The 24,407-nt window shown below is 43.3% G+C and overlaps 1 protein-coding gene across 4 annotated transcripts in view; it reads right to left on the bottom strand.

Moving 5' to 3' along the window:
• MACF1 (microtubule actin crosslinking factor 1) overlaps nucleotides 1-24,407 on the bottom strand; it is a 411,586-nt gene that overhangs the window by 237,986 nt on the left and 149,193 nt on the right. For all 4 annotated transcript variants that reach the window (XM_062191021.1, XM_062191023.1, XM_062191025.1 and 1 more), the window contains 2 exons: nucleotides 18,462-18,523; nucleotides 1,524-1,613 (listed from right to left, as the gene is read on the bottom strand). In XM_062191021.1, the coding sequence (XP_062047005.1) occupies nucleotides 1,524-1,613; nucleotides 18,462-18,523 (152 nt within the window). The remainder of the gene's footprint in view (nucleotides 1-1,523; nucleotides 1,614-18,461; nucleotides 18,524-24,407) is intronic.

The raw sequence follows: 24,407 nt of genomic DNA, 5'->3' as shown, positions 1-24,407 counted from the left end.
GGCAGTGAGGGGGCTGGGTTTCACAGACGACTAGTGCTCTGTGCCTCTCCAGGGCTCTCTTTCCTCACAGATGTTTCCAATATTCAGCCCTGGACTTCAATAAATGAAAATCATGTTGTCTTACAGCACTAGAGACAGAACATGAACCACATGGGATCACTTGCTTCTACTGGAATCAAATGTATGAAACAATGGGCTCACGACTGGGTTATTTTGATTTCTCAGAACTATCCTCTGACAGGCCATGAGCTCAGACAGGATTTGCCTTCAGACATGTAAGTGTTTCCTACAAGCAATGCTTAATGCACTGTGGGAGGAGGCAGACACATCCAGCTGTCCAGGGAGCCCAAATGTCCTGCATCCAGGCCTATGCTCAGACATCGACTTCAGCATCTCTCCAAATGTGTGCGACTAAATGATCATGGGAGGGAAGAAGGGAGACGAACTGGAAGCCAAAACTCCAATTACGTAGGCTTTTAAATGTAAACTACAGGTCCTTAGCTGAAAATAAGCAGAAAACTCAAAAATTCATAACAAACGGAAAAAATGAATCTAATCTTTTGAAATATTACAATCTAGGAATAAAGACTAGGTAAGAATGAGTAAGGGGGCCGGCGCCGTGGCTCAACAGGCTAATCCTCTGCCTAGCAGCACCGGCACACCGGGTTCTAGTCCCGGTCGGGGCGCCGGATTCTATCCTGGTTGCCCCTCTTCCAGGCCAGCTCTCTGCTATGGCTTGGGAGTGCAGTGGAGGATGGCCCAAGTCCCTGGGCCCTGCACCCCATGGGAGACCAGGAAAAGCACCTGGCTCGTGGCTTCGGATCAGCGCGGTGCGCCGGCTGCAGCGTGCCAGCCACGGCGGAGGGTGAACCAACGGCAAAAGGAAGACCTTTCTCTCTCTCTCTCTCACTGTCCACTCTGTCAAAAATTTTTTTTAAAAATTTAAAAAATAATAATAATAATAAAAAAAGAATGAGTAAGGAGGGGCTGGCATTATGGCACAGGGGGCTAAGCCACTGCTTGTGACGCTGACATCCTATATGAAAGCTAGTTCAAGTTCCAACTGTTCCACTTCTGATCCAGGCTCCCAGCTTCTGCCTGGCCTAGCCCCCCACAATTGTAGCCATTTAGGGAGTGAACCAGTGGATACAAGATGTCTCTCTCCCTCTGTAACTCTGCCTTTCAAACAACTCACGGGGAAAAAAAAAAAACAAAACACACACACACACACAAACCAAGTAAGCAGAAAACACATAAATCTAAAAAAAAATATTAGATTACTGATTTCATGAAGACATAGAATGTATTATACACCTTGAAGTTATGTCATTTGTAAACTATAAGTGTGATTAGAAATAAAATCCCGCTAGTAATCTCATCTTCCTCCTCCTCCTCCCCTCCAGCCGCAAGCTAATAGAGCTGGCGGTGTTGGTCATTCAATGCCCTAGCACTCAACAAGATGGACCAATTTGCCATCAACATGAACTTGTGAGGCCACTCAGTAGGAGGAGAGAGAAGCTCACCAGCTTGATACCCGAGAGGACCTCCAGCAGAGAGATCAGGTTATGGCCATCCCGCAGGTCTTCATAAAGGTCATTGATGTGCTTGCGGACCTGGGAATGAGAGTGAAACAGACTGATTGTTATTTGGCCTTGAACTAGTTTATTATCCACACAAGAATCTCTAGTTCTAGGTAATTACAAATTAAAGAATTTAAAACTAAAAGCAATAATTAAAAATTTAGGAATTTTCAGTTTGGAGTAAAATATACATGAAATGGTAGTACATACCAGAAGTGGGGAAAAGAGAAGTGTAATTTTTTTTTTTAGCTAAACTATACTGACATATTTATGCCACCAGGACAGAGGCTGTGGATGCTTCACAGTTCTAATTGAGGGAAAGATTCACAAGGTATTATGATATTATTTAGTCAGTTGGTAAAATCAGTTCTCTACTCAGGATCAGACAGAATTTACTATCCTGATCCTTTTTGTTCCTCTCAAGATGCTTTCAAACTGCAACTGCTTTCTTAATTATGGCAGACATCCTCAAGAAGATCAGGGTCAAGTCTTGGACTTAAGGATTCTCAGGTTCTTACTGTCCATCACAAAATGCACTTGTGCAATGTTAGGCTTCAGTCTCTCAGCATCAAGCCGGTCTGGGAGGAGTCAGACCCTCCGTGGGCAGGAACGCTTTGGCAACAGGGCAGAGCTAACTGGGACAGGCCTTCTTCTGAAGCATGTGTATGACCCATGGTGATGGTGGTCAGACAATGTGTGTTTGTGTGTGTGTATCTTTTTTAATTGAAGTCATATCTATTACACACTCTAAGCAATAATGAACAACATTCTAGAAAGTTTGAACAAACATATGGGAAGTCTTTGTTATTCTGAAATATCTCAGGAATGACTATGGGCAACATGTGATAGGATCGCTAACAATGGACAGATGAGTCCACCCAGAGTCAGAAAAGCCCTCCCCACTTTGCACGAGAAAATAAGGCACAAGAAGTAAGTTACTCAAGGTCTCCAGGTGGAAAAACTGGCCTCACTGTGATCTTTCTGATTTTAGAGTCTTTGCCTTTTAACCACCTTGCCTCACAATCAGCCTTCATTTAATTTACTTAATTAAAAACTGCCTTGTGAAGTTTATTTGTTACCCCCATTCCACAGAAGAAAATGAAGAGGCTAGATCTCTGAGAAGTCAGGGCCACAGAGCTACAAGTTAAGTGGCAGCTGGTCTGATTCAGTCCAACAGTGATGTCACTGGATAAGGTTCACAACATGGTATCACAAGACTGGGACATTACAAGGTAGAAGATGTCTAACATAAAGGATTTCCTGGACAAAAGAAAGGACTACTTTCAGGCATACTAGATTTCTAGTTTACTAGAATTTTGCAAACAGAGGCTGGGACTGGGGATTTTTACATTTGAATAGAAAACTAAAATCCTGGCCAGCGCCGTGGCTTAACAGGCTAATCTTCTGCCTTGTGGCGCCGGCACACCGGGTTCTAGTCCCGGTTGGGGCGCCGGATTCTATCCCGGTTGCCCCTCTTCCAGGCCAGCTCTCTGCTATGGCCCAGGAAGGCAGTGGAGGATGGCCCAAGTGCTTGGGCCCTGCACCCGCATGGGAGACCGGGAGAGGCACCTGGCTCCTGGCTTCAGATCAGTGCAATGAGTCGGCCGCAGCGGCCATTGGAGGGTGAACCAACGGCAAAAAGGAAGACCTTTCTCTCTGTCTCTCTCTCTCACTATCCACTCTGCCTGTCAAAAAAAAAAAGAGAAAGAAAGAAAGATATTTCTTCAATTGTTTGTGTTAGTTACAATGTATTGGCCATAGCCATGACCCACTTTTAAGTTTCATCTATAATACTAACAATTTTCTTAAACCTAGATAATGAACAAAACAAGATACCTAGCTCAACTGGCAGCAATTGTTGGTTTCTATGTGATAAATACTCCCATGACAACAAACTTTATTAATAAAACATCAGTAAGTGCAATACTGAGAAAAAAATGTACAGTAGCACATTATATAGCATTTTCATCATGAGTAGACATAATTAATCTCTAGAGCACAGATGATAACATGTAGTAAAATAAGAATGAAGACTACTTTTCATTTAAAATAAAACTGATTTGATTATAAATTTATACAATTTAATTTTTAATAATGGCTGTACTTAGCAACCAGCTCACAAAATCACTGAAAATTTAAGATTTGGCTCTTGTAAGTCCATCTAAGTTGGCTCCAGCACACCAGTAGCTCCAAAATTTGAAGGTTCTTCTCTCAAACAAGTTCAAGGCTTTAAGCTTATGATGTGGAAGCACCATAGTGCACCACTAAATGGAACCAAGTAGATAGATCGTGAGGGCTGGAAGAGGGGATTGGATAGATTCTTTTCACATATATGTTGAATTTAAAATGGCACAGCAGTTAAGACACTGCTTAGGATGTCCTCATCTGGATTTGAGTACCAGCTCTTGCTTCTGATTCCAGTATCTTGCTTATGTGCACCCTGGAAGGCAGCAGGTAAAGGCTCAAGTAGCTGGGTCTCTATCATTCATATGAGACCTAGATGGAGTTCCAGGCTCTTGGCCTCAATTTGGCCCAGCTCTGGCTTTTGTGGACATTAGGAGAGCGAACCAGTACATGGAATATTTCAATCTCCACCCCAAGACTCCCCAGTTAAAAAAAAAAAAATTAATGGCACAAAGAAGCTACAAATGGAAATGTTCTTGAAGCATCTGGAAACACCAGAATTCAATCTGGGTTAGCTGAGAACTTAAGTTTAGAAATCACATGCAGAGGTGCTAGCTCAAGACATGGGAAATACAGGGTTTTCTGGGTTATAGGGCAAAAAAGAAGAGCAGAGTGCTAACAACTGAGCCTTAGGGAATAGCCAAAATTAGAACATAGGAGATGGAAAAGCAATCAACAAAAGACAGAGATTTAAAAATACAGGAGCAGTGAAAAAGGTAGGCAGAAAAACAAAATGTAATCAAGGCAAGATGATTGGACTTCCCAAAGGCTACATCAGGGGTCAAGAAGGATGAGGAAAAAAGTTTCAAATTTTTCTTTTTTTCTTTCTTTCTTTTTTTTTTTTTTTTTTTTTTTGTTTTGTTTTCTTTTGACAGGCAGAGTGGATAGTGAGAGGGAGAGACAGAGAGAAAGGTCTTCCTTTTTGCCGTTGGTTCACCCTCCAATGGCCGCTGCGGCCGGCGCATCGCACTGATCCGAAGCCAGGAGCCAGGTGCTTCTCCTGGTCTCCCATGGGGTGCAGGGCCCAAGGACTTGGGCCATCCTCCACTGCCTTCCCGGGCCATAGCAGAGAGCTGGCCTGGAAGAGGGGCAACCGGGACAGAATCCGGCACCCCAACTGGGACTAGAACCTGGTGTGCTGGCGCCGCAAGACGGAGGATTAGCCTGTTAAGCCACGGCGCCGGCCAAGTTTCAAATTTTTCAACAAGAGGGGTTTTTTCTTGGTGAGTATGAGAATAATTTTCCACAGAGTAGCACAATGGAAATCAGATTATAAATGAAGGGAGGGTTTTTTGAAGTCATAGGGCTAGGCATTTTAGCACATTAGGTTAAACCACCACTTGAGATACCCACATCCCATATTGGAATGTGGGTTCAAGACCTGGCTCCTCTGATTTCTTTTTTTTAAAGGCTTTTTTTTTCCCAATTTATTTATTAATTATTTAAGATTTATCTATTTTATTTGAAAGGCAGAGCAACAGAGAGGCAGAGGCAGAGAGAGGTCTTCCATTCGCTGGATCACTCCCCAGATGGCTGCAATAGCCGGAGCTGGTCTGATCCAAAGCCAGGAGTCAGAAGCCTCCTTGTCTCTCACGCAGGTGCAGGGACCCAAGGACCCAGGCCATCTCCTACTGCTCTCCAAGGCCATAGAAGAGAGCTGGATCAGAAGTGGAGCAGCCGGGACTCGAACCAGCACCCACATGGGATGCCAGCACTGCAGGCAGTGGCTTCAACCACTATGCCACAGCACCAACCCCTCCTCTGCTTTCAATCCAGTTTCCTGTTACTGCAGGTGAGAAACAGCAGGTGGTGGTTCAAGTATTTGAGTCCCTCTGACCCAAAGGGGAGATTCAGATGGAGTTCCTGGCTCCTGGCTGAGTCCAGACCAGATCCAACTATTATGGACACTTAGGGAGCAAACTAGTAGATGGAAAGTCTCTGTCATTCAGCCTTTCAAAATAAATAAATAAATCTGTTTTTAAAAGTTATAAAATATTGGCTGGTGCCGCGGCTCAATAAGTTAATCCTCCACCTTGTGGCGCCAGCACACCGGGTTCTAGTCCCGGTTGGGGCGCCGGATTCTGTCCCAGTTGCCCCTCTTCCAGGCCAGCTCTCCGCTATGGCCTGGGAGTGCAGTGGAGGATGGCCCAAGTCCTTGGGCCCTGCACCCGCGTGGGAGACCAGGAGAAGCACCTGGCTCCTGGCTTCGGATCAGCGAGATGCACCGGCTGCAGCGGCCATTGGAGGGTGAACCAACGGCAAAGGAAGACCTTTCTCTCTGTTTCTCTCTCTGACTGTCCACTCTGCCTGTCCAAAAAAAAAAAAAAAAAAAAAAAAAGTTATAAAATATTAAATACTCAATGCTTTTTTTTTTTTTTCCAAAAGATTAGTCTCAGGAGACCACTTTTTTAAAAAAATGTTTATTTGAAAGGCAGAACATGCGTGTGCATGACAGAGAGTTTGATCAATACTGGCTCACTCTCCAACTGCCGGCAACAAGAAGCGTTGAGCCATTCCAAATCCAGGCGTTAGGAACTCCATCTGAGTCTCCCACAGGGGTGGCAGGAACCCAACTACTTGAGCCATCACCTGCTACCTTCCAGGATATACATCACAGGAAGCTGGAATCGGAAGCAGAGCCAGGATTCAAATGAAGGCACTCCAATATGGGATACAAGCATGTCAACTTTTTTGATAGGTAAGACCTAAATGTAGGATATAAAAATCAAGAGTGGTCATCAAATAATCATTTAAATAAATTATAGAAGGACTTGAGGACCAAGTGAAATCATGTTAATAGGATATTAAACACTACAGAGTATTAGGAAGAAAAAAATGGCACCTTTAAATGTAGAGTTAATTTCACATGAAGGCCCTGACAGCTCCTTATCAAAACTGCAGTTATGTTTTATACCCCATTACAAGAAATTTGGATGAAAACTAGCTTATTATGTCTCTCATTCTTTGTCTAACTATAATAACCAAATAGCTAAGAAAGTAAAACTACAAGAAGTAATAGGAAAGGGGAATATAGAGATTTTTATTTCTTGGAGAGTTTTTTCATGAATATAAAAATTTATTTATTTTCATTTTATTTGGAAGGCAGAGAGACAGAGAGACAGCTCTTCCATTCACTGGTTCATTCCCCAAATGCCTGTAACAGCCAGGCCAAAGCCAGGAGTCCAGAATTCCATTTGGGTCTACCACAGTGGTGACAGGGACCCAAATACTTGAGCCATTCCCTGTCGCCTCCCAAGGTGCACATTAGCAGGAACTGGAAGGAAAATGGAGAAGCAAGGACTCAAACCCAGGCACTTCAATATGAGACGTGGGTATCCCAGATTTAATCTCTGCATCAAATACCCATCCCACCTGCAGAATTTTCAGCAAGACAGAACAGTCTGTTCTTAAAGCACATTGGACACAGCTCTGCTTAGAGGAAGGTAAAGAAATAGCTAACATTTACTAAGTGCTTCTGTGTCAGAAATATTTCAGATGGGATTTGGAGGGCTCAATTAACATCCCAAAATCATACAGCTCGTAAATGGCCTGGCAAATCTAGACCTGTGCCGTTTTAAAGTCTTTCTGCACAAACTAGTAGCCTCTGAAATTTTCCATAAGTCTCTTAATATGAAGTTCTGACTGAACAGCAGAGGTTTTAGAGACAAGTGAAGAGTGCTTAAGAATCATCAATAAGGATGTTTCTTTCCAACAAATAATCATGCTATACTGCCAATAGCAGATGAGCAAAAACCTTCAGCTACCCAGTACCTTGCCTGTTCGTACTGCCTGATAAAGAATCACTGTCAAAATTAGTGAATGAACCCAAAGAAGATAAATGGCTAATGAGCACATGAAAAGATGCTCAACATCAACATCACTAGTCATAATATAAATCAAAACCACAAGGATTACACCCACTAGGATGGCTATCACCAACAAGACACATAAGAAGGGTTTAGGAAGATGTAGAGAAACTAGAAGCTTCATACACTGATGGTGGGAATGTAAAATGGTGCAGCTGGTTTGGGAAATAATCTGACAGTTCCTCCAAAAGCTAAACACAAGTTATGATGTGATCCACCAGTTCTACTCAAAGAGAACTAAAAACACAGCCAGACAAAAACTTATAAAATGAATATTCATAGTAGCACTGTTCATAAAAGTAAAAAGGTGAAAATAGCCCTAAATACCCATCAACTGACAAATGGATAAACAAAACGTGGTATATCTATAAAAAACAATACTATCCAGCAATTTGTAAAATGAAGTAGTATACTAAAATGTGAATAAATCTTGAAAAGATTATGCTAAGTAAAATAAGTCAGTTACAAAGGGCCACCTATTGCATTATTTTATTAGTATGAAACATCCAAAATAGGAAATCCATGGAACTAGAAAGCCTGAGGCTGGAAAAAACTTGTGGTTAGGTAAAAGGTGCTGGCTAAGAGATATAGGGTACCTTTTTAGAATGATGGAAATGTTCTAAAATTAAATGTGATGGTTGCACAAATCTGTGAATATACCAAAAGCCACTGAATTGGGCCCAGTGTTGTGGCATAGCAGGTAAAGCCATCACCTGGGTGCCGGTTCGAGACCCAGCTACCCCACTTCTAATTCGGCTCCCTACTTATGTGCCTGGGACCCACACCCACATTTGAGAGAAGAAGCTCCTGACTCCTGGCTCTGGCCTGGCCAAGCCCCAGCTATTGTGGCTATCTGGGGAGTAAACCAGTGGGTAGAAGCTCTCTCTCCTTCTTTTTTTTTTGGACAGGCAGAGTCAGACAGACAGTGAGAGAGAGGGAGACAGAGAGAAAGGTCTTCCTTCCGTTGGTTCACTCCCCAAATAGCTGCTATGGCCGGTGCGCTGCGCCCATCCGAAGCCAGGAGCCAGGTGCTTCCTCCTGGTCTCCCATGCAGGTGCAGGGCCCAAGCACCTGGGCCATCCTCCACTGCCTTCCCGGGCCACAGCAGACAGCTGGACTGGAAGAGGGGCAACCGGGACAGAACCGGCACCCCAACCGGGTCTAGAACCAGGGGTGCTGGCACCACAGGCGGAGGATTAGCCAAGTGAGCCGTGGTGCCGGCCTTCTCTCTTTCAATAAATAAATATTTTTTAAAGTCATTGAATTGTATACCTTAAACAGGTGACTCATATGATATATGAATTAAATCTCAACAAAGCAATCTTTTAAAGTTAGTGAACATCTAAATTTTGGGAGAATGACCAATTTTTGACTAACCCAGGGCAATTCCTCCGGGTCCCCATGCATTGATAAACCAAGAAGGGCTCTGCTCTCCCAATTTTTAAAAAGTACTGGCTTAAAACTATGAAAAATAGCTTGCACTAATTTCTGAGCAGCTTCAATAAAGGGAATATAAATTACACTTGACGTGCTTAGAATCTAAGCCCAAAGGGACTTTAAAGAGTACTTAACCCTTAATCCTCTCAGTTTACAGATGAGAAATCATTGCTTAGAGAAGTTAAAAACATGTATAAGATCACTGAGCTGGAAAGTATCAGAGCTAGGTACAGGTGATTGTCTTCTAAGTCCCAATTGTGTCCTTCCCCTTCACAAGGCTTTTATGGCACTTGAATGGTCAAAATGACATACTATCAACATAAGTAATAAGAGAAACCACTCTCCCCCAAAAAAGTATACTTTAATTCCTGCAGAAAATTTGATCTAGAAAAGCTCTCTTCTAAGATGACATATTAAAAGGAAACAAAAGCAGCTCAATTTCCTTGATCCAAACTATGTTGAAAAACAATAAACAGACCAGAGAGGTAGTTTTGAAGAGAAAAGTTACTTACTCTCATCTATACTAATTAAAAGATAGAGGGTGGGGCCGGCACTATGGCATAGCAGGTTAAGCTGCAGCCAGAAACTCTGGCATCCCATAAGGGCAAAGGTTAGAGTCCCTGCTGCTCTACTTCTAATCCAGCTCCCTGTCAATGCACTTGGGAAAGCAGTGGAAGATGGCCCAATTACTTGGGTCCCTGCACCCACGTGGGAGACCTGGGTGGAGTTCCAGGCTCCTGGCTTTGGTATGGTCCAGCCTTGGATGTTGTGGCCATCTGGGGAGTGAATCAGCAGATGGGAAGATCTCTCTATATCACTCCATCTCTCCCACTCTCATTAACTCTGCTTTTCAAACAAGTAAATAAATCTTAAAAAAAAAAAAAAAAGTAAAAGATGAAGGGTACATGAAAGTAAGCAGATTTCTAAACTGTGAGAGGGGAATTTCATATTGATTCACTGGCCTAGAATTTTAAAACAACTGTCCTATAACTTTAACATTGGAAAGAACTATGTTCAAATGCAGGGAGTAAGAGTAGAGGCTGGGAATTCCTGTTAGAGTGAGCATACAGGGCAGCGTAGTATGAGTTCTATGCAGAGACCATCATCTTCTTGTTTTCAGATTCCCTAACTTTTTTTTAAAATTTTTTAATTAATTTATTTTTTATTTACTTGACAGGTAGAGTTACAGACAGTGAGAGAGAGACAGAGAGAAAGGTCTTCCTTCTGTTGGTTCACTCCCCAAATGGCCACCATGGCCGGCACTGCACTGATCCGAAGCCTGGAGCCAGGTACTTCTTCCTGGTCTCCCATGTGGGTGCAGGACCCAAGCACTTGGGCCATCCTCCATTGCCTTCCTGGGCCACAGCAGAGAGCTGGACTTGAAGAGGAGCAACCGGGACTAGAACCCAGCGCCCATATGGAATGCCGGCGCTGCAGATGGAGGATTAACCAAGTGAGCCACAGCGCCGGCCCTAGATTCCCTAAGTTTTAAAGAATCTAACAACAGTAGTGACCAGCCAACTCTGAGTAACAAGATCCTTTGAGGATGGGGCTGATTCTAAAATCCACAAAAGGTAGCTTTACCTAATAAGCAGGCACTTCGGGCACCAACGGAGAACCCACAGTAAAGCTGAAGTCCAAATGCAAGTTCAACAGTTTTGGTGAGGGTTGAGATGTGTTTAGAGTGCAATCAAGCCCTGAATAATCAGGTCCAGGCACAGCCAGCCACAAACCACCACTGTGCAGTCACAAGGCAGAGCTCCCTTCCTCAGCATCTAAGCAGCACCACTTTGTCAAGCTCTTCAATCACACTCACTACCAGAACCTTCTGACATTTCCCAGACAGCGAGAAGCAGGGAGGTGAGAAAGTTCATGCAGTGTTTAGGGAACAGTGAGTTGTCTCCTGTGGTCCCAGCAGAGGCTGTGCATGAGAGCTTCTTAAAGAGAAGAGTTGGGAATATTAGTTTGAATACATTTGCTAACAGATCTGAAATTTTAACTAAAACCCCAGGAAGGCCAGTGTCTTCTACATTGTTAAATGCATTAAAACTGGAAAGAACTATTCCATCTGCTAGATTAAATACTGGCCTTTCCTTTCTCCCTACTGATTTCTGCAGTCAATAGGAACTGGCCAGAGAAAGCATTTCTCCTGTAGAGGAAGAGCTTACACTCTCACCCTTTTTTCAAGTTCTGTTATCAGCTGTCAGTGCCTAAACATTAGTTATGTATTTGAAATGCAGAGTGACAGAGAGAGAAGGAGAGATTAGAAAGAGGTATCTTCCATCTGCTGGTTTACTTCCCAAATGCCCACAAAAGCCAGTACGAGGCCAGGCTGAAGCAAGGAGTCAGGAATTCAGGTCTCCCGGATGGGTGGCAGAAACCCAAGTACTTGGGTCATCATCCACTGCCTCCTAGGCACATTAGCAGGAATCTGGTCCAGAAGCACGAAGTAGCTGGGATTCAAACTAGGCACTCAGATATGAGTGGTATCCTAAGTGGTGCCATAATATCCAGCCCTAGCAAGGACAATTTAAATAAGATCTCATTTAGATTTTTCATTTTGATGGTCCTGGCATAATAAACAGAACTCTTGGGTTTGTGGACTTGCATTCTAAATTAGGTCGTTTATATATTTCAGATGCTACCCTTAACAAACCTCTTTTAAGATTGGATCAAAAGTGCTCTCTGGCCGGCACTGTGGCTCAACAGGCTAATCCTCTGCCTTGCGGCACCAGCACACTGGGTTCTAGTCCCGGATGGGGCGCCGGATTCTATCCCGGTTGCCCCTCTTCCAGGCCAGCTCTCTGCTATGGTCTGGGAAGGCAGTGGAGGATGGCCCAAGTCCTTGGGCCCTGTACCTGCATGGGAGACCAGGAGAAGCACCTGGCTCCTGGCTTCAGATCAGCGAGATGCGCCGGCCACAGTGGCCATTGGAGGGTGAACCAATGGCAAAAAGGAAGACCTTTCTCTCTGTCTCTCTCTCTCACTATCCACTCTGCCTGTCAAAAAAAAAAAAAAAAAAGTGCTCTCAATTAATGAAGAGGAATTTAATTTGCTCATTCCAGAACAAACTGTTTCCTAAAGGGATACCTGGGAACCCAAGAGATCCTAAATCAACTAAACCTAGAACTTGCAAGGCTTGATTGGTTAGATCTTGCACTGGTTTACTGCCAAAAACAGCAGTAATTTGGGTGTACTTAGGGGAACCAGACAAAAGATGCTTGAGTTGCAAAACCGAATCTTGATCCCTAATTCTCAGCCTAAAGTTCAAAGAATCCTAACTCAGGGCAAAGATTCCGATTAGCAGTGAAGCTCTCTCTGAAATAAAACAAAATGAGAAACTGCTGTTGGAAACAGTGAGACTGGCAGCCTGAGAAGAGATGAAAAATAGCCAAGGATTTAAGTAAAGCTCTGGCTGGCTTCCAATGTCTAACAATGCTATGATGTGTTCCTCCAGTTTCCCTCTCCCTGGGCCTCTTGTCATCACACAGCGCTGAGGCAGAGGTCCAACAGGCAGCATCAGCTACAAATGAGCAGCAGGAGTCAGAGCACTTGAATTCAATTATAAAGTTTAGGGGACAAGCTCAAGGCAGGATGGATTCTGTTCTTGCCATTGTTGGAGACACAAGGTATGGCAGGAGAGTAAGTGGGGGCATATTCAGCAGAAAGACCATTCAACTTTGATCAGAGGATTCTTTTCTCATCCTCAGCTCTATCTTCCAGGGGCCATAGGAACCTGGGAAAGTCATGTCACCCCTCTAATTCTTTGGTTGTAAAAACTGAGAAGATAAAATACCTTTACCTTCTCCAGGGATAAAGGATCAGGCCAGGGGAGAATAGGCTTCATGAGCTATAAAGATTTATCAAAATATTATTTACTCAAAACACAAACATAGGAAACTCTCACATTCCTTGTACAATACTTGACAGAGAAAGTAGCACAATACAGCACCAGCCACTTAATGAGCACACTAACAAGGAGATGATGTGTGAACACACAGGTATCTCTTCAAAGTGGAATGGAATGCAGATGGACTTGCAACTGATTTAGTCTGAGGCACGGAGGTCAGGGTCTCAGGAAGGATATATTAGAGCTGGGACTTGAACAATTAAGTGGGTGATAACCAGGCAGAGGAGTCTGCAAAATGCATCGCAGGGCGAAAGAAATAAACAAGCAAAGAGGTGTGTACACAGTGTTTGGGGAGCAGTGAGTTGTCTCTTGGTGGCTGTGGGGAGGCTGCGCCTGGGAATGACGCTGGACAGTGAAGTGAGAACCAGGTGCATCTGCATCATGGTAGTCATCAACTAGAGGTAACTGCTGGCCCCTGAAGACATTTACAAAGGCAATAGCTATTTTCCCAGCCTCTCTGCCTCAAGACACAGTATCTGCCTTCAAGTTACAATCTAGCAGAAAGATGAAGAATGCATATAAATGCTGTAGGTGTAAAACAGGAGCACCTAAGAAATTCAGTAAGGGGCACAAGGAAAAGGGTAGTCCACTACACACGGGAAAGCCAGGAAATTATATATTGAGAGGTGTTAAGTTGGTGTTATCCAGGCAGAACAGACTTGGGGAAGGTATTCCAAGAAGAGGGAATGATATGACAAAGATACAGAGCCATAAAATAGCATGACACATAGGTTAGCAAGGGTTTAAGGTATGAAGACAACTTGGCAACACCACGAGTCTGGAAAAGGAGGCAGAAGTTAGAGCCAGTAATGAATAGGTTAGGAGTGCAGGCTCTGAACTGCAGGCTGCCTGAATTCTTTTTTTTTTTTTTTTTTTTTTGACAGGCAGAGTGGATAGTGAGGGAGAGAGACAGAGAGAAAGGTCTTCCTTTTTGCTGTTGGTTCACCCTCCAATGGCTGCTGTGGCCAGCGCATCGCGCTGATCTGAAGCCAGGAGCCAGGTGCTTCTCCTGGTCTCCCACGCGGGTGCAGGGCCCAAGGACTTGGGCCATCCTCCACTGCCTTCCCGGGCCATAGCAGAGAGCTGGCCTGGAAGAGGGGCAACCGGGATAGAATCCGGCGCCCCATCTGGGACTAGAACTTGGTGTGCTGGTGCCGCAAGGCAGAGGATTAGCCTGTTAAGCCACGGCGCCGGCCAGGCTGCCTGAATTCTAAAAATTTAGTCTGCTTCTGTCTAGCAGTGTGACCTTGAACAATTTACTTACGCTCTCTAAACTTCATTTTCTTCAGTGGTCAAAATGGAGATATTACTGAAACCTACAACCTGACATCACTGAAGGATTACGAGAGATAAACCATGTAAATGACTTAGTGTAGAATGCTGATTTATAGGAGATCATCAACAAACTATTATTGCTATTCTCATTATCATCGTTATTACAGAAAAATGTTAAGAAACAACTACAGTGGTCCAAGTGAGGGATGAAGAGGCCCTGGGTGAGAGCAGAAGTAATGGAGATGGAGAAGAAAGAGGAAAGCAATCTTTGTGAGCTGGAAGTGACTGACAGGACTGGGTAACAAGGGGGAGATTCTGCGCAGTATGCAATCAGTTATGATCCTAAATTTTCAGCTTGGAGGATTACGCACAACAGTAAAAACGTTTAGCAATTTGGGATGTGCTCAACACTCATATAGGACATGCTTGAGTAGCATCCAGATGTATGTATCTATACACTGTGAGAAACAGGTCTGCGGCTCAGGGAAGAGTGCAGAAAAGGCACAGTCATTGCCTTATTCAGATCTTGGAGTGTGAACACCGCTTTCTCCTAGGGTTCCCTCTAAACAAGTGTGACAATGGGGTAAGCTGCCACTGGCAATGCTTCTGATCCACCTTCCTGCTCATAATGATCCTGGGAAAGCAGCAAATGATGGTCCAAGTACTTAGGCCCTTGCCACCGATGTGGGAGACCCAGATCGAATTCCTGGCTTCAACCTGGCTCAGACCTGGTTGTTCTAGCCATTTGGGGAGTGAACCAGCAGATGAAAAAAATCAGTGTAGTCTCTTCTCTTCTCATCTCTTGTCTCTGTCTCTGTCTCCCACTCTGTCACTGTGCCTGTCAATTAAACCAAACTTAAAAAATAAACAAATAGTCTTAAAGAGCCATGTATTACTTTTGTAATGACCTCCAAGGCCACAATTTATTTAGGCACAGACTGACAACTGACTCAAAGAAGAAAAGAAAATTCACTCATCAAATTTTCTGTGTTTGTGCCTTTAAATTAATGTGCCCTCAGGTGGTTTTGTTTTAAATAAACTTATCTTTTAATTCTATGTTCCATGAACTTAAAAAAAATTTACACTATTTTCATTTTTTTTTTAACTTTTATTTAATGAATATAAATTTCCAGTGTACAGCTTATGGATTACAATGGCTTCCCCCCCCCATAACTTCCCTCCCACCCGCAACCCTCCCCTCTCCCGCTCCCTCTCCCCTTCCATTTGCATCAAGATTCGTTTTCAATTCTCTTTATATACAGAAGATCAATTTAGTATAAAGATTTCAACAGTTTGCACCCACATAGAAACACAAAGTGAAACATACTGTTGAGTACTAGTTATAGCATTAAATCACAATGTACAGCACATTAAGGACAGAGATCCCACATGAGGAGCAAGTGCACAGTGGCTCCTGTTGTTGACCCAACAAATTGACACTCTAGTTTATGGCGCCAGTAACCATCCTAGGCTGTCGTCATGAGTTGCCAAGGCTATGGAAGCCTTCCAAGTTTGCCGACTCTGATCATATTTAGACAAGGTCATAAAAGACAGAGTGAGGATAGTAACCAATGATCCTAAGAGTGGCATTTACCAGGTTTGAACAATTATACAGCATTAAGTGGGGAAGAGGACCATCAGTACACACATGTTGGGAGTAGAGCCATTGGTGGTAGAGTAGAGGTTATGATTACAAAGGAATGAGGCCCAAGTGCATTAGACAGGGTCTAGAACAAAGGACAGAGTCATTATTAGAGGAGCTAAGAAAGGTGCTGTCTAAGCTACAATTAAGTTTTCTGATTGAGAGGCAAATAGAACCTGATAGAAGGGGCTTGATAATAATCTGGTGGGCTTTAGGCCTTGTAAATATTTTCATTTTTATTTGAAAGGCAGAGTGACAGGGAGAGAGAGACAGAGAAAGAGCTTTCCTGCCTGCGGCTTCACTCCCCAAATGCCTAAACAGTTGAATCAGGCCAAAGCCAGGAACCCAGAACTCAGTCTGGGTCTCCCATACGGGTGGCAGGGACCCGAGTGCTTGGAATCATCATCTGCTACTTCTCAGGATGTGTATTTGCAGGAAACTGGATTGGAAGCAGAGGAGCTGGGCCTTGAATCAAGCACACTGATATTTGAGGTGGGCAGCCTGGGCAATGTCTTCACCACCTGCCCCAGGCTCAGGGGTTTACATTATCATTTGATGGACAGCCATCACCATGGCTGCAATAGGAGGAATACAGAGTAATGAGTGTGAGATGCACAGAGAAGCGAGAATATAGGCCTCGAAAAAAAAAAAAAAAAAAAAAAGAGCAGTGCCTTGATACCTGTTTAGTTTTCATAAAGCCCAGTGGCCTGCAGACACCAGAATGTGTGAGACAGTCCTGTGCCCACTTCTACTACTTATACTTTTTTGCGTTCCAGGCAACCAAACAACCCTATAACTAAATCAGATGAGACGGGTGGAAAAGAATATAGAGAACAAAACAGGAAAACAGCCAAGGCTAGGACCCTGGGGAACATCAACATGGATCAGACAGAGGAAGAAAAGCCCATAGAAGAGGCAGGGAAGAGGTAATTCAGGAAAAAAGCATTGTCCTAGAAGTCTGTATAACAGAGGGCTTCAAAGAGCAGACAACAGTATCAAATGCTATCGAAAAATCCAGTAGGAGGAAGATAAAACTAGGCGACAGCATTTGGCAATTAAGAGATCACTGAAGACCTCTCTCAGATCAACAGTAATTACAACTCAAAAACATTGTTTGCAGATCCTGGCTGCCACAGCAGTCACACTGCTTATCTTTAGGTGGGTCTTTCATGTGCCTCTGCCTTGGTTTCTTTCCTACTTGAAAATCATAATCACAGGGCTGGCATTGTGGTGTAGGAGGGTAAGCCTCCACCAGAAAAGCCGAATCCCATACAGGTTCATGTCCCAGCTGCTCCACCTTCTGATCCAGCTCCCTGCTATGGCCTGGCAAAGCAGTGGAGGATGGCCCAAGTACTTAGGCCCCTGCACCCATCTGGGAGGCCTGGAAAAAGCTCCTGGCTCCTGGCTTCAGATCAGCCCAGCTCTGGCTGTTGTGGCCTTCTGGGGAGTGAACCAGTAGATGGAAGACTTTTCTCTCTGTCTCTCCCTCTCTAAAAAATATTAGGCATCATCATCATAAAATCTTCCCCCAATCCTAGCCATACAGGAAATGTCCTGTACCTTGAGTGGAACAGTGGTAAAACTCATGTGAAAATTCAGATTTGTAAACTTTAAAACCCTTCTGTCCCATCTTTACATAGTAATCAGATTTTAAAAACAAAAATAAAGGGGCTTATAAAATAATTTGGAAAGCTAGGAGCAGTATTCTTAGAATCCTAGCATCACTCCATAGTATCCTCAACCTGGGCCTTCACATGTAACGGCACGTTAATACTGTCCTGGGGCTGAAGATGGCAGAATAGTGAGGGCGCACACTGATAATCCGGGAAAAGATAGTTTAATAAAAGTGGAGTTACTGTAGTCTCAGGGAAAGGCTCGGGAAAAAAGTTGCAGAGGAAACTCTTCTAGATCTTGTGGATGTGACACGGAGGACCTATGGGGAAAGCAAGGATGCCCACGGCTCGGAAGCCCAGCCACGGAGTGTATGCACCAGCGCTGGAAGGGGACAATTTTCCATGTTTCTTCTAGTTTGTTTTGGTTTCCATCTTTTATACAAATAAATTTCCTCAAATGCCAAAAAAAAAAAAAAAAAAAAAATCCTGTCCTGGGGCTGATGTTGTGGCAGAGCTGCTTAAGCATCCCACATGGGAACTGGTTGGTGTCCTGCCTGTTCCACTTCTGATCCAGCTCCCTGCTAATGGACCTGCGAAAGAAGGTACTTGGCCCTTGTGCCCACGTGGGACACCCAGATGAATCTACTGGTTCGTTTCTCTCTCTCTCTTCCTCCCTCCCTCCCTCTCTGTAACTCTGCCTTTCAAACAAATAATCTTTTTCCTTTTTTTTTTTTTTTTACAAAAAAATATTGTCCTACCAAGAAAACTGAGCAATACAAGTTTCCACACTACTATGACTATATTAGTTTAAAACAGAATGAAAGGAAAATCCCATGTGTATCTTCCCAGATTCCAGCACACGGCAGCCACTCTGAGCCACCTGACAGAAACGACCTACAGACCCTGAGAAACAGTGGCAAGGGTGCTCTGGCAGCCCACATGAGGGAGTCCTACCTTCATCAAGTGCTTGTTGACCCATTTGGTGAATGTTTTCTTCTGAACCCGGTCTCGCTCATCTGTGAAGGAAAGAGAAAGCACCAGCTTAGCGCTACCCAGGCACAAGTCCCCATTCCCTTGTCTTGCCCACCCTCCGCAGTTTCTCTAGGACTGCTTTAAAAAGGGGGATTTTACCCACAGAACCAGGAGACAGTGACTTCTTATTAGGAAGTTCTGGCCTACCTGAACCTCCTCTTTGGTCCTGACCATGTTGTTACTTTACAGATCAGATAAAAATCACAAGCCTCAAAAGTCATGTCATGGCAACACCTCCTTGTAAAAATAATTTGAGCAGTGAGGGGATCAGAGTGATTCCCTGCTTCCCAAAGGCAGAAGCTGTGACCACCGGTGACAGAAGAGGTGGGGAGGCCTCACTCTTCATACACCACTCTCACCACTCTGCCTCGGCCACGCTCTGCAGCCTCCCACTCCTGCCCAGCACTTCCTTCTTCCCAACTGCCCCACCAGCCAGACTCTGAAAGCCTCCAGTTACCTTCACTGCACATCTCATTCTTCCTTTTCTCTCCTAAGTAGTACATAAGCAAACTGCTTTCTCAATTTTTCCCCATCTTTAACAGAAACAGGACTGTTCCCACCACAACCACTGCTCCAGAGGCCCTGTTCCGAGGAGGCCCCACTTTCTTGTACTCCTGCCAAATCCCGAAACCACTTCCAGATCACTTAGCCAGCAGTCCTCCCACTTTTATATTTATCTGAAGCCACACCAACCCACCCTCTAAACCACCTCATTCAAATCATCCTTGCTGTCACTGACCATTCCCTCCTGACTGTCCCCTTCCACAAGGCACGTCTATCTTAATCTTTCCTGAACAACTTGTTTCCCACTTACTCTCTCCACATATACATCAACATGTATGCTGGCAATGCTTCTCAGCCTGCGTGGCTCCACTGATTTTCACTTGCAATTCATATCCAGCTACCATACTGATCATCCTGGGTTTTATTCACAATTCAGCATATTCTGATATTCACTAATCATTCTCAATTTTTCATCACTCCATTTTTATTTTACAATATAAGAATTTCTAATATTATCCCAATTGGTGGTAGATGACATGGTTAAGCAACTCAAAGCTGCCCTCACTATTCCTCCAGGGATTTTCACTTGCCTAACCTCATATTACTGTGTTCATCCTGACAATCTCCAAACCTTAATCATCACCACTGCTGGACTCTCAATTCTTCTCTAAATCAGAGAACATTTTAGAAGAAAACTGCAAAGGTGTATAACTAATAACTCACACAACATTTAGAGAGATTCTCTCTCTATACTGCACAGTAGTAAAAGTCACATAGCACCATCCAAACAATGCCAACATGCTATCTCCATCCCAGGCAAATGCACTTATCTACACTCTTTTGTGCTTGTTGTCATTCGATAAGTAATCCTCATCTTTGTCTCTGTTTTATCTTCACATATTTCTTTTCATCCTTGAAACCTTTCCTGTTTTGCAACAAACAATTATCTTCCTACTACAGACCACAGAACTAAGGGATGGATCTTAGATGTTAACTAGTCTAATTTTCTGATACATGAATCCCTTCAACAACAAAGAATCATGTGTTCAGCGTTGAAAGAGCTGTCCAGGACGGCACCGTGGCTCACTAGGCTAATCCTCCACCTGCAGCGCCAGCACCCCGGGTTCCAGTCCCGGTTGGGCGCTGGTTCTGTCCTGGTTGCTCCTCTTCCAGTCCAGCTCTCTGCTGTGGCCCGGGAAGGCAGTGGAGGATGGCCCAAGTGCTTGGGCCCTGCACCCGCATGGGAGACCAGGAGGAAGCACCTGGCTTCTGGCTTCGGATGGGCGCAGCGTGCCGGCCGTAGTGGCCATTTGGGTGGTGAACTAACAGAAGGAAGATCTTTCTCTCTCTGTCTCTCTCTCTTACTATCTAACTCTGCCTGTCAAAAAATAAATAAAGAGCTGTCCAAATTTCACATATATCTACAATATTCCTGATGCTTAAAACCTAACAGAGAACTCACAACCTCATAAAGCAATATAGTAATTTAGCAGTTCTATAAAATGCCATAACATGCATCCTTATACACCCTACATATTGGCTCTCATTTAGGACTGCTAGAATTTTTTTCTTTAATTCACATGTATCTTTCACTTAACAGAGTTTTTTTAAAAGTATTTAACGGCAGGATTCTTCTTAGATTTTACCACTGTCATTTCAACATATTTTAGATGTTGACTCAGCTATTCAACATCTTCATCATCCTTCAAAGCCCAAGACACCTGCAGACTGAACCAGAACCAGTTTGTAACTGGAGTTTCATCTAAATCACTGTACTTTGCTCATACTGTTTATTTTCCATTCTTGGCATACTACTTCTCTCCCTTGTTACCTTTCCAAATGTTATTTACTCATTAAAATCAAACTCCTTCATTCACTTATTATTCTTTGAATATTTCTTTATTAAGGAATTAGCTGCTAAGTCTTTCAGACTCTAGCAATAGAAATAGCAAAGTATAACTTCATTACAACAGATAAGCACAGAGTGCTCAAGAACATGAGGGACAGGGTGGGCATTTGGCATAGCAGTTAAAACACAGGTTGACAGACCTGCTTCTCATGCCAGCAGGGTGCCCTAGTTCGAGTCCCAGCTCAGATCCTGATTACAGCTTCCTCCTACCCTGGAAGGTCATGGTTCTAGTAGTTGAGTCCCTGCTACCTACATGGACAACCTGGATTGAGTTACAGGCTCCTGGCTTTGGCCTGACCCAGTCCCAGCTACTTGAGTGAACCAACAGAAGGGAGATCTCTGTCTCTATCTTTCAAACAAATAAAAAAAAATTTTTTTAGGCCGGCGCCGTGGCTCAACAGGCTAATCCTCCGCCTAGCAGCGCCGGCACACCAGGTTCTAGTCCCAGTCAGGGTGCCGGATTCTGTCCCGGTTGCCCCTCTTCCAGGCCAGCTCTCTGCTATGGCCCAGGAGTACAGTGGAGGATGGCCCAAGTGCTTGGGCCCTGCACCTGCATGGGAGACCAGGAGAAGCACCTGGCTCCTGGCTTCGGATCAGCGCGGTGCGCCAGCCACAGCGTGCCGGCCACGGCGGCCATTGGAGGGTGAACCAAAGGCAAAGGAAGACCTTTCTCTCTGTCTCTCTCTCACTGTCCACTCTGCCTGTCAAAAACAAAAAACAACAACAAAGAAAAAATTTTTTAAAGATGCTAAGAGAAGTGGATAAGCTTCCCTTCCCTGTGTCAGAAAGGAAAATAAGAGATTCATGAAAGTTTCCCAGAGGACTGACTCTAACCTTAAAAGATGAGTAGAAGTTAGCACAAAGGGACTCAACAAAGCTGTTATTGGAAGTTACATCTATTGCAAATTCATGGAGACAAAAAAAAGAGTTTACGTTTAGAGAACTGCACAGAATTAAGGATGGTTGAAAGATGGGATGTTTATTAGTAATGAGATTTTAAACTAGATAGGATGAATTAGGCCTAATCATGACTTTTCATGACAAGCTAAAGAGCTCAAACTTTATCCTGTAGGTAAACAGAAGCATTGGAAAAATGGAGAGGGGCCGGCGCTGTGGCACAGCGGGTTAATGCCCTGGTCTGAAGCGTCGGCATCCCATATGGGCGCCGGTTCGAGACCCGGCTGCTCTACTTCCAATTCAGCTCTCTGCTGTGGCCTGGGAAAGCAGTAGAAGATGGCCCAAGTCTTTGGGTCCTTGCACCCATATGGGAGACCTGGAAGAAGCTCCTGGCTTTGGATCAACACAGCTCTGGGCATTGTGGCCATCTGGGGAGTGAACCAAAGGATGGAAGACCTCTCTCTCTCTCTCTCTCTCTCTCTAACTCTGACTTTCAAATAAATATATAAATCTTAAAAAAAAAAAAAAAAGGGAAAAGAAAAAAGAAAAATGGAGAATAACATGATGGAATCTGTATCTGAGAGAAATTATTCTGGCTCCCATTCCTGGCAACTCCAGTTCTCAATGGTCTCTTTGTCATCAAAACTGTTATGGTACTCATTTAGCACTTATATAATTATATATAGGGTTCTAAGCTATTAAGATACTTATTCTTACATCATCAGTGAAATCAATAAATCCTTGAAGAAAGAGATCATGCTTTACTTTTTGTATTTTCCACAACTTCTAATAGCTGGAAACTTTATAGAATAAGACCTAAACAACAAAATAAAAACTTTTTTCATGGGCCAATGTATGATTGGAATACTGGCTAAAGAAACAGAAAATAAAATCAAAACTGAGCTACCAACTTTGATCTTATTCCGACAGGGTCATAGTCAAAGTGGAAGTTCTCTCCTCCCTTCAGAGAAAGGTACCTCCTTCTTTGATGGCCCCGTTCTTTCCAACGGGATCTCACTCACAGAGATCTTTCATTTAGTTCTTCTTCCTTTTTTTTTTTTTTCCAGGGTGTCTTGGCTTTCCATGCCTACAATACTCTCATGGGCTCTTCAGCCAGATCCAAATGCCTTAAGGGCTGATTCTGAGGCCAGAGTGCTATTTAGGACATCTGCCATTCTATGAGTCTGCTGTGTATCCCACTTCCCATGTTGGATCGTTTTTTTCCTTTTTGATTCTATCAGTTAGTATTAGCAGACACTTGTCTTGCTTGTGTGATCCCTTTGACTCTTAGACCTATCAGAGTGATCAGTTGTGAACTGAAATTGATCACTTGGACTAGTGAGATGGTATTGGTACATGCCACCTTGATGGGATTGTATTGGAATCCCCTGGCACATTTCTAACTCCACCATTTGGGGAAAGTCCGATTGAGCATGTCCCAAATTGTACATCTCCTCCCTCTCTTTGTCCCACTCTTATATTTAACAGGGATCACTTTTCAGTTAAAATTTAAATACCTAAGAATAATTGTGTGTTAATTACAGAGTTCAACCACTAGTACTAGAACAACAACAATAACAAAAAAAAATACTAAAAAGGATAAAGTATTACATTGTACATCAACAGTCAGGACAAGAGCTGATCAGGTCATTGTTTCTTATAGTTGGCGAACCCTAAAGGCTTCCATAGCCTTGGCAACTCATGACTAGAGCCTAGGGAGATTACTGACGCCATAAACAAGAGTGTTAAATTGTTAAGTCAACAACAGGAGTCACTGTGTACTTACGTCTCATGTGGGATCTGTCCTTAATGTATTGTCCAATGTGAAGTGATGCTATAACTAGTACTAAAACAGTATTTTTACACTTTGTGTTTCTGTGTGGGTGCAAACTGATGAAATCTTTACTTAGTATATACTGAATCGATCTTCTGTATATAAAGATAATTGAAAATGAAAAAAAAAAAAAAACAACCTGGTGTTAAATTGGAAATTGCATAGAAAATTAATTAATTTTTAAAAAATGTCATGTAGGATCTCTGTCTTTAATGTGCTGTACACTGTTATTTAATGCTATAACTAGTACTCCAACAGTATTTTTTCACTTTGTGTTGCTATGTGGGGGCAAACTGTTGAAATCTTTACTTAATATATACTAAACTGATCTTCTGTATATAAAGAGAACTGAAAATGAATCTTGATATGAATGGAAGGGGAGAGGGAGCGGGAAAGGGGAGGGTTGCGGGTGGGAGGGAAGTTATGGGGGGGGGAGCCATTGTAATCCATAAGCTGTACTTTGGAAATTTATATTCATTAAATAAAAGTTTAAAAAAAAACAATAAAAAAAAAACTGAGCTACCTACAAAGCTGAGTTACCTACTTACAGTTCAATATGTAAAAATCCCAACACCACAGTATCACTTATGCTCAAATGTGTAGCCATGATGATAATTTGAAGAGTTAACTAAATGTTTTCATCAATACCAGACCCACCATGATTCAGTATATTAATTACTCTCATAACCAAAAACAGTCTCATTCTACTTTTACAAAATTTTCA

This window comes from Lepus europaeus, chromosome 5 (assembly GCF_033115175.1).
Source record: "Lepus europaeus isolate LE1 chromosome 5, mLepTim1.pri, whole genome shotgun sequence".
In the NCBI taxonomy this organism is placed as follows: domain Eukaryota; kingdom Metazoa; phylum Chordata; class Mammalia; order Lagomorpha; family Leporidae; genus Lepus; species Lepus europaeus.
The sequence above is the reverse complement of the archived record's forward strand: the minus strand, read 5'-3'. Positions and strand labels throughout refer to the sequence as shown.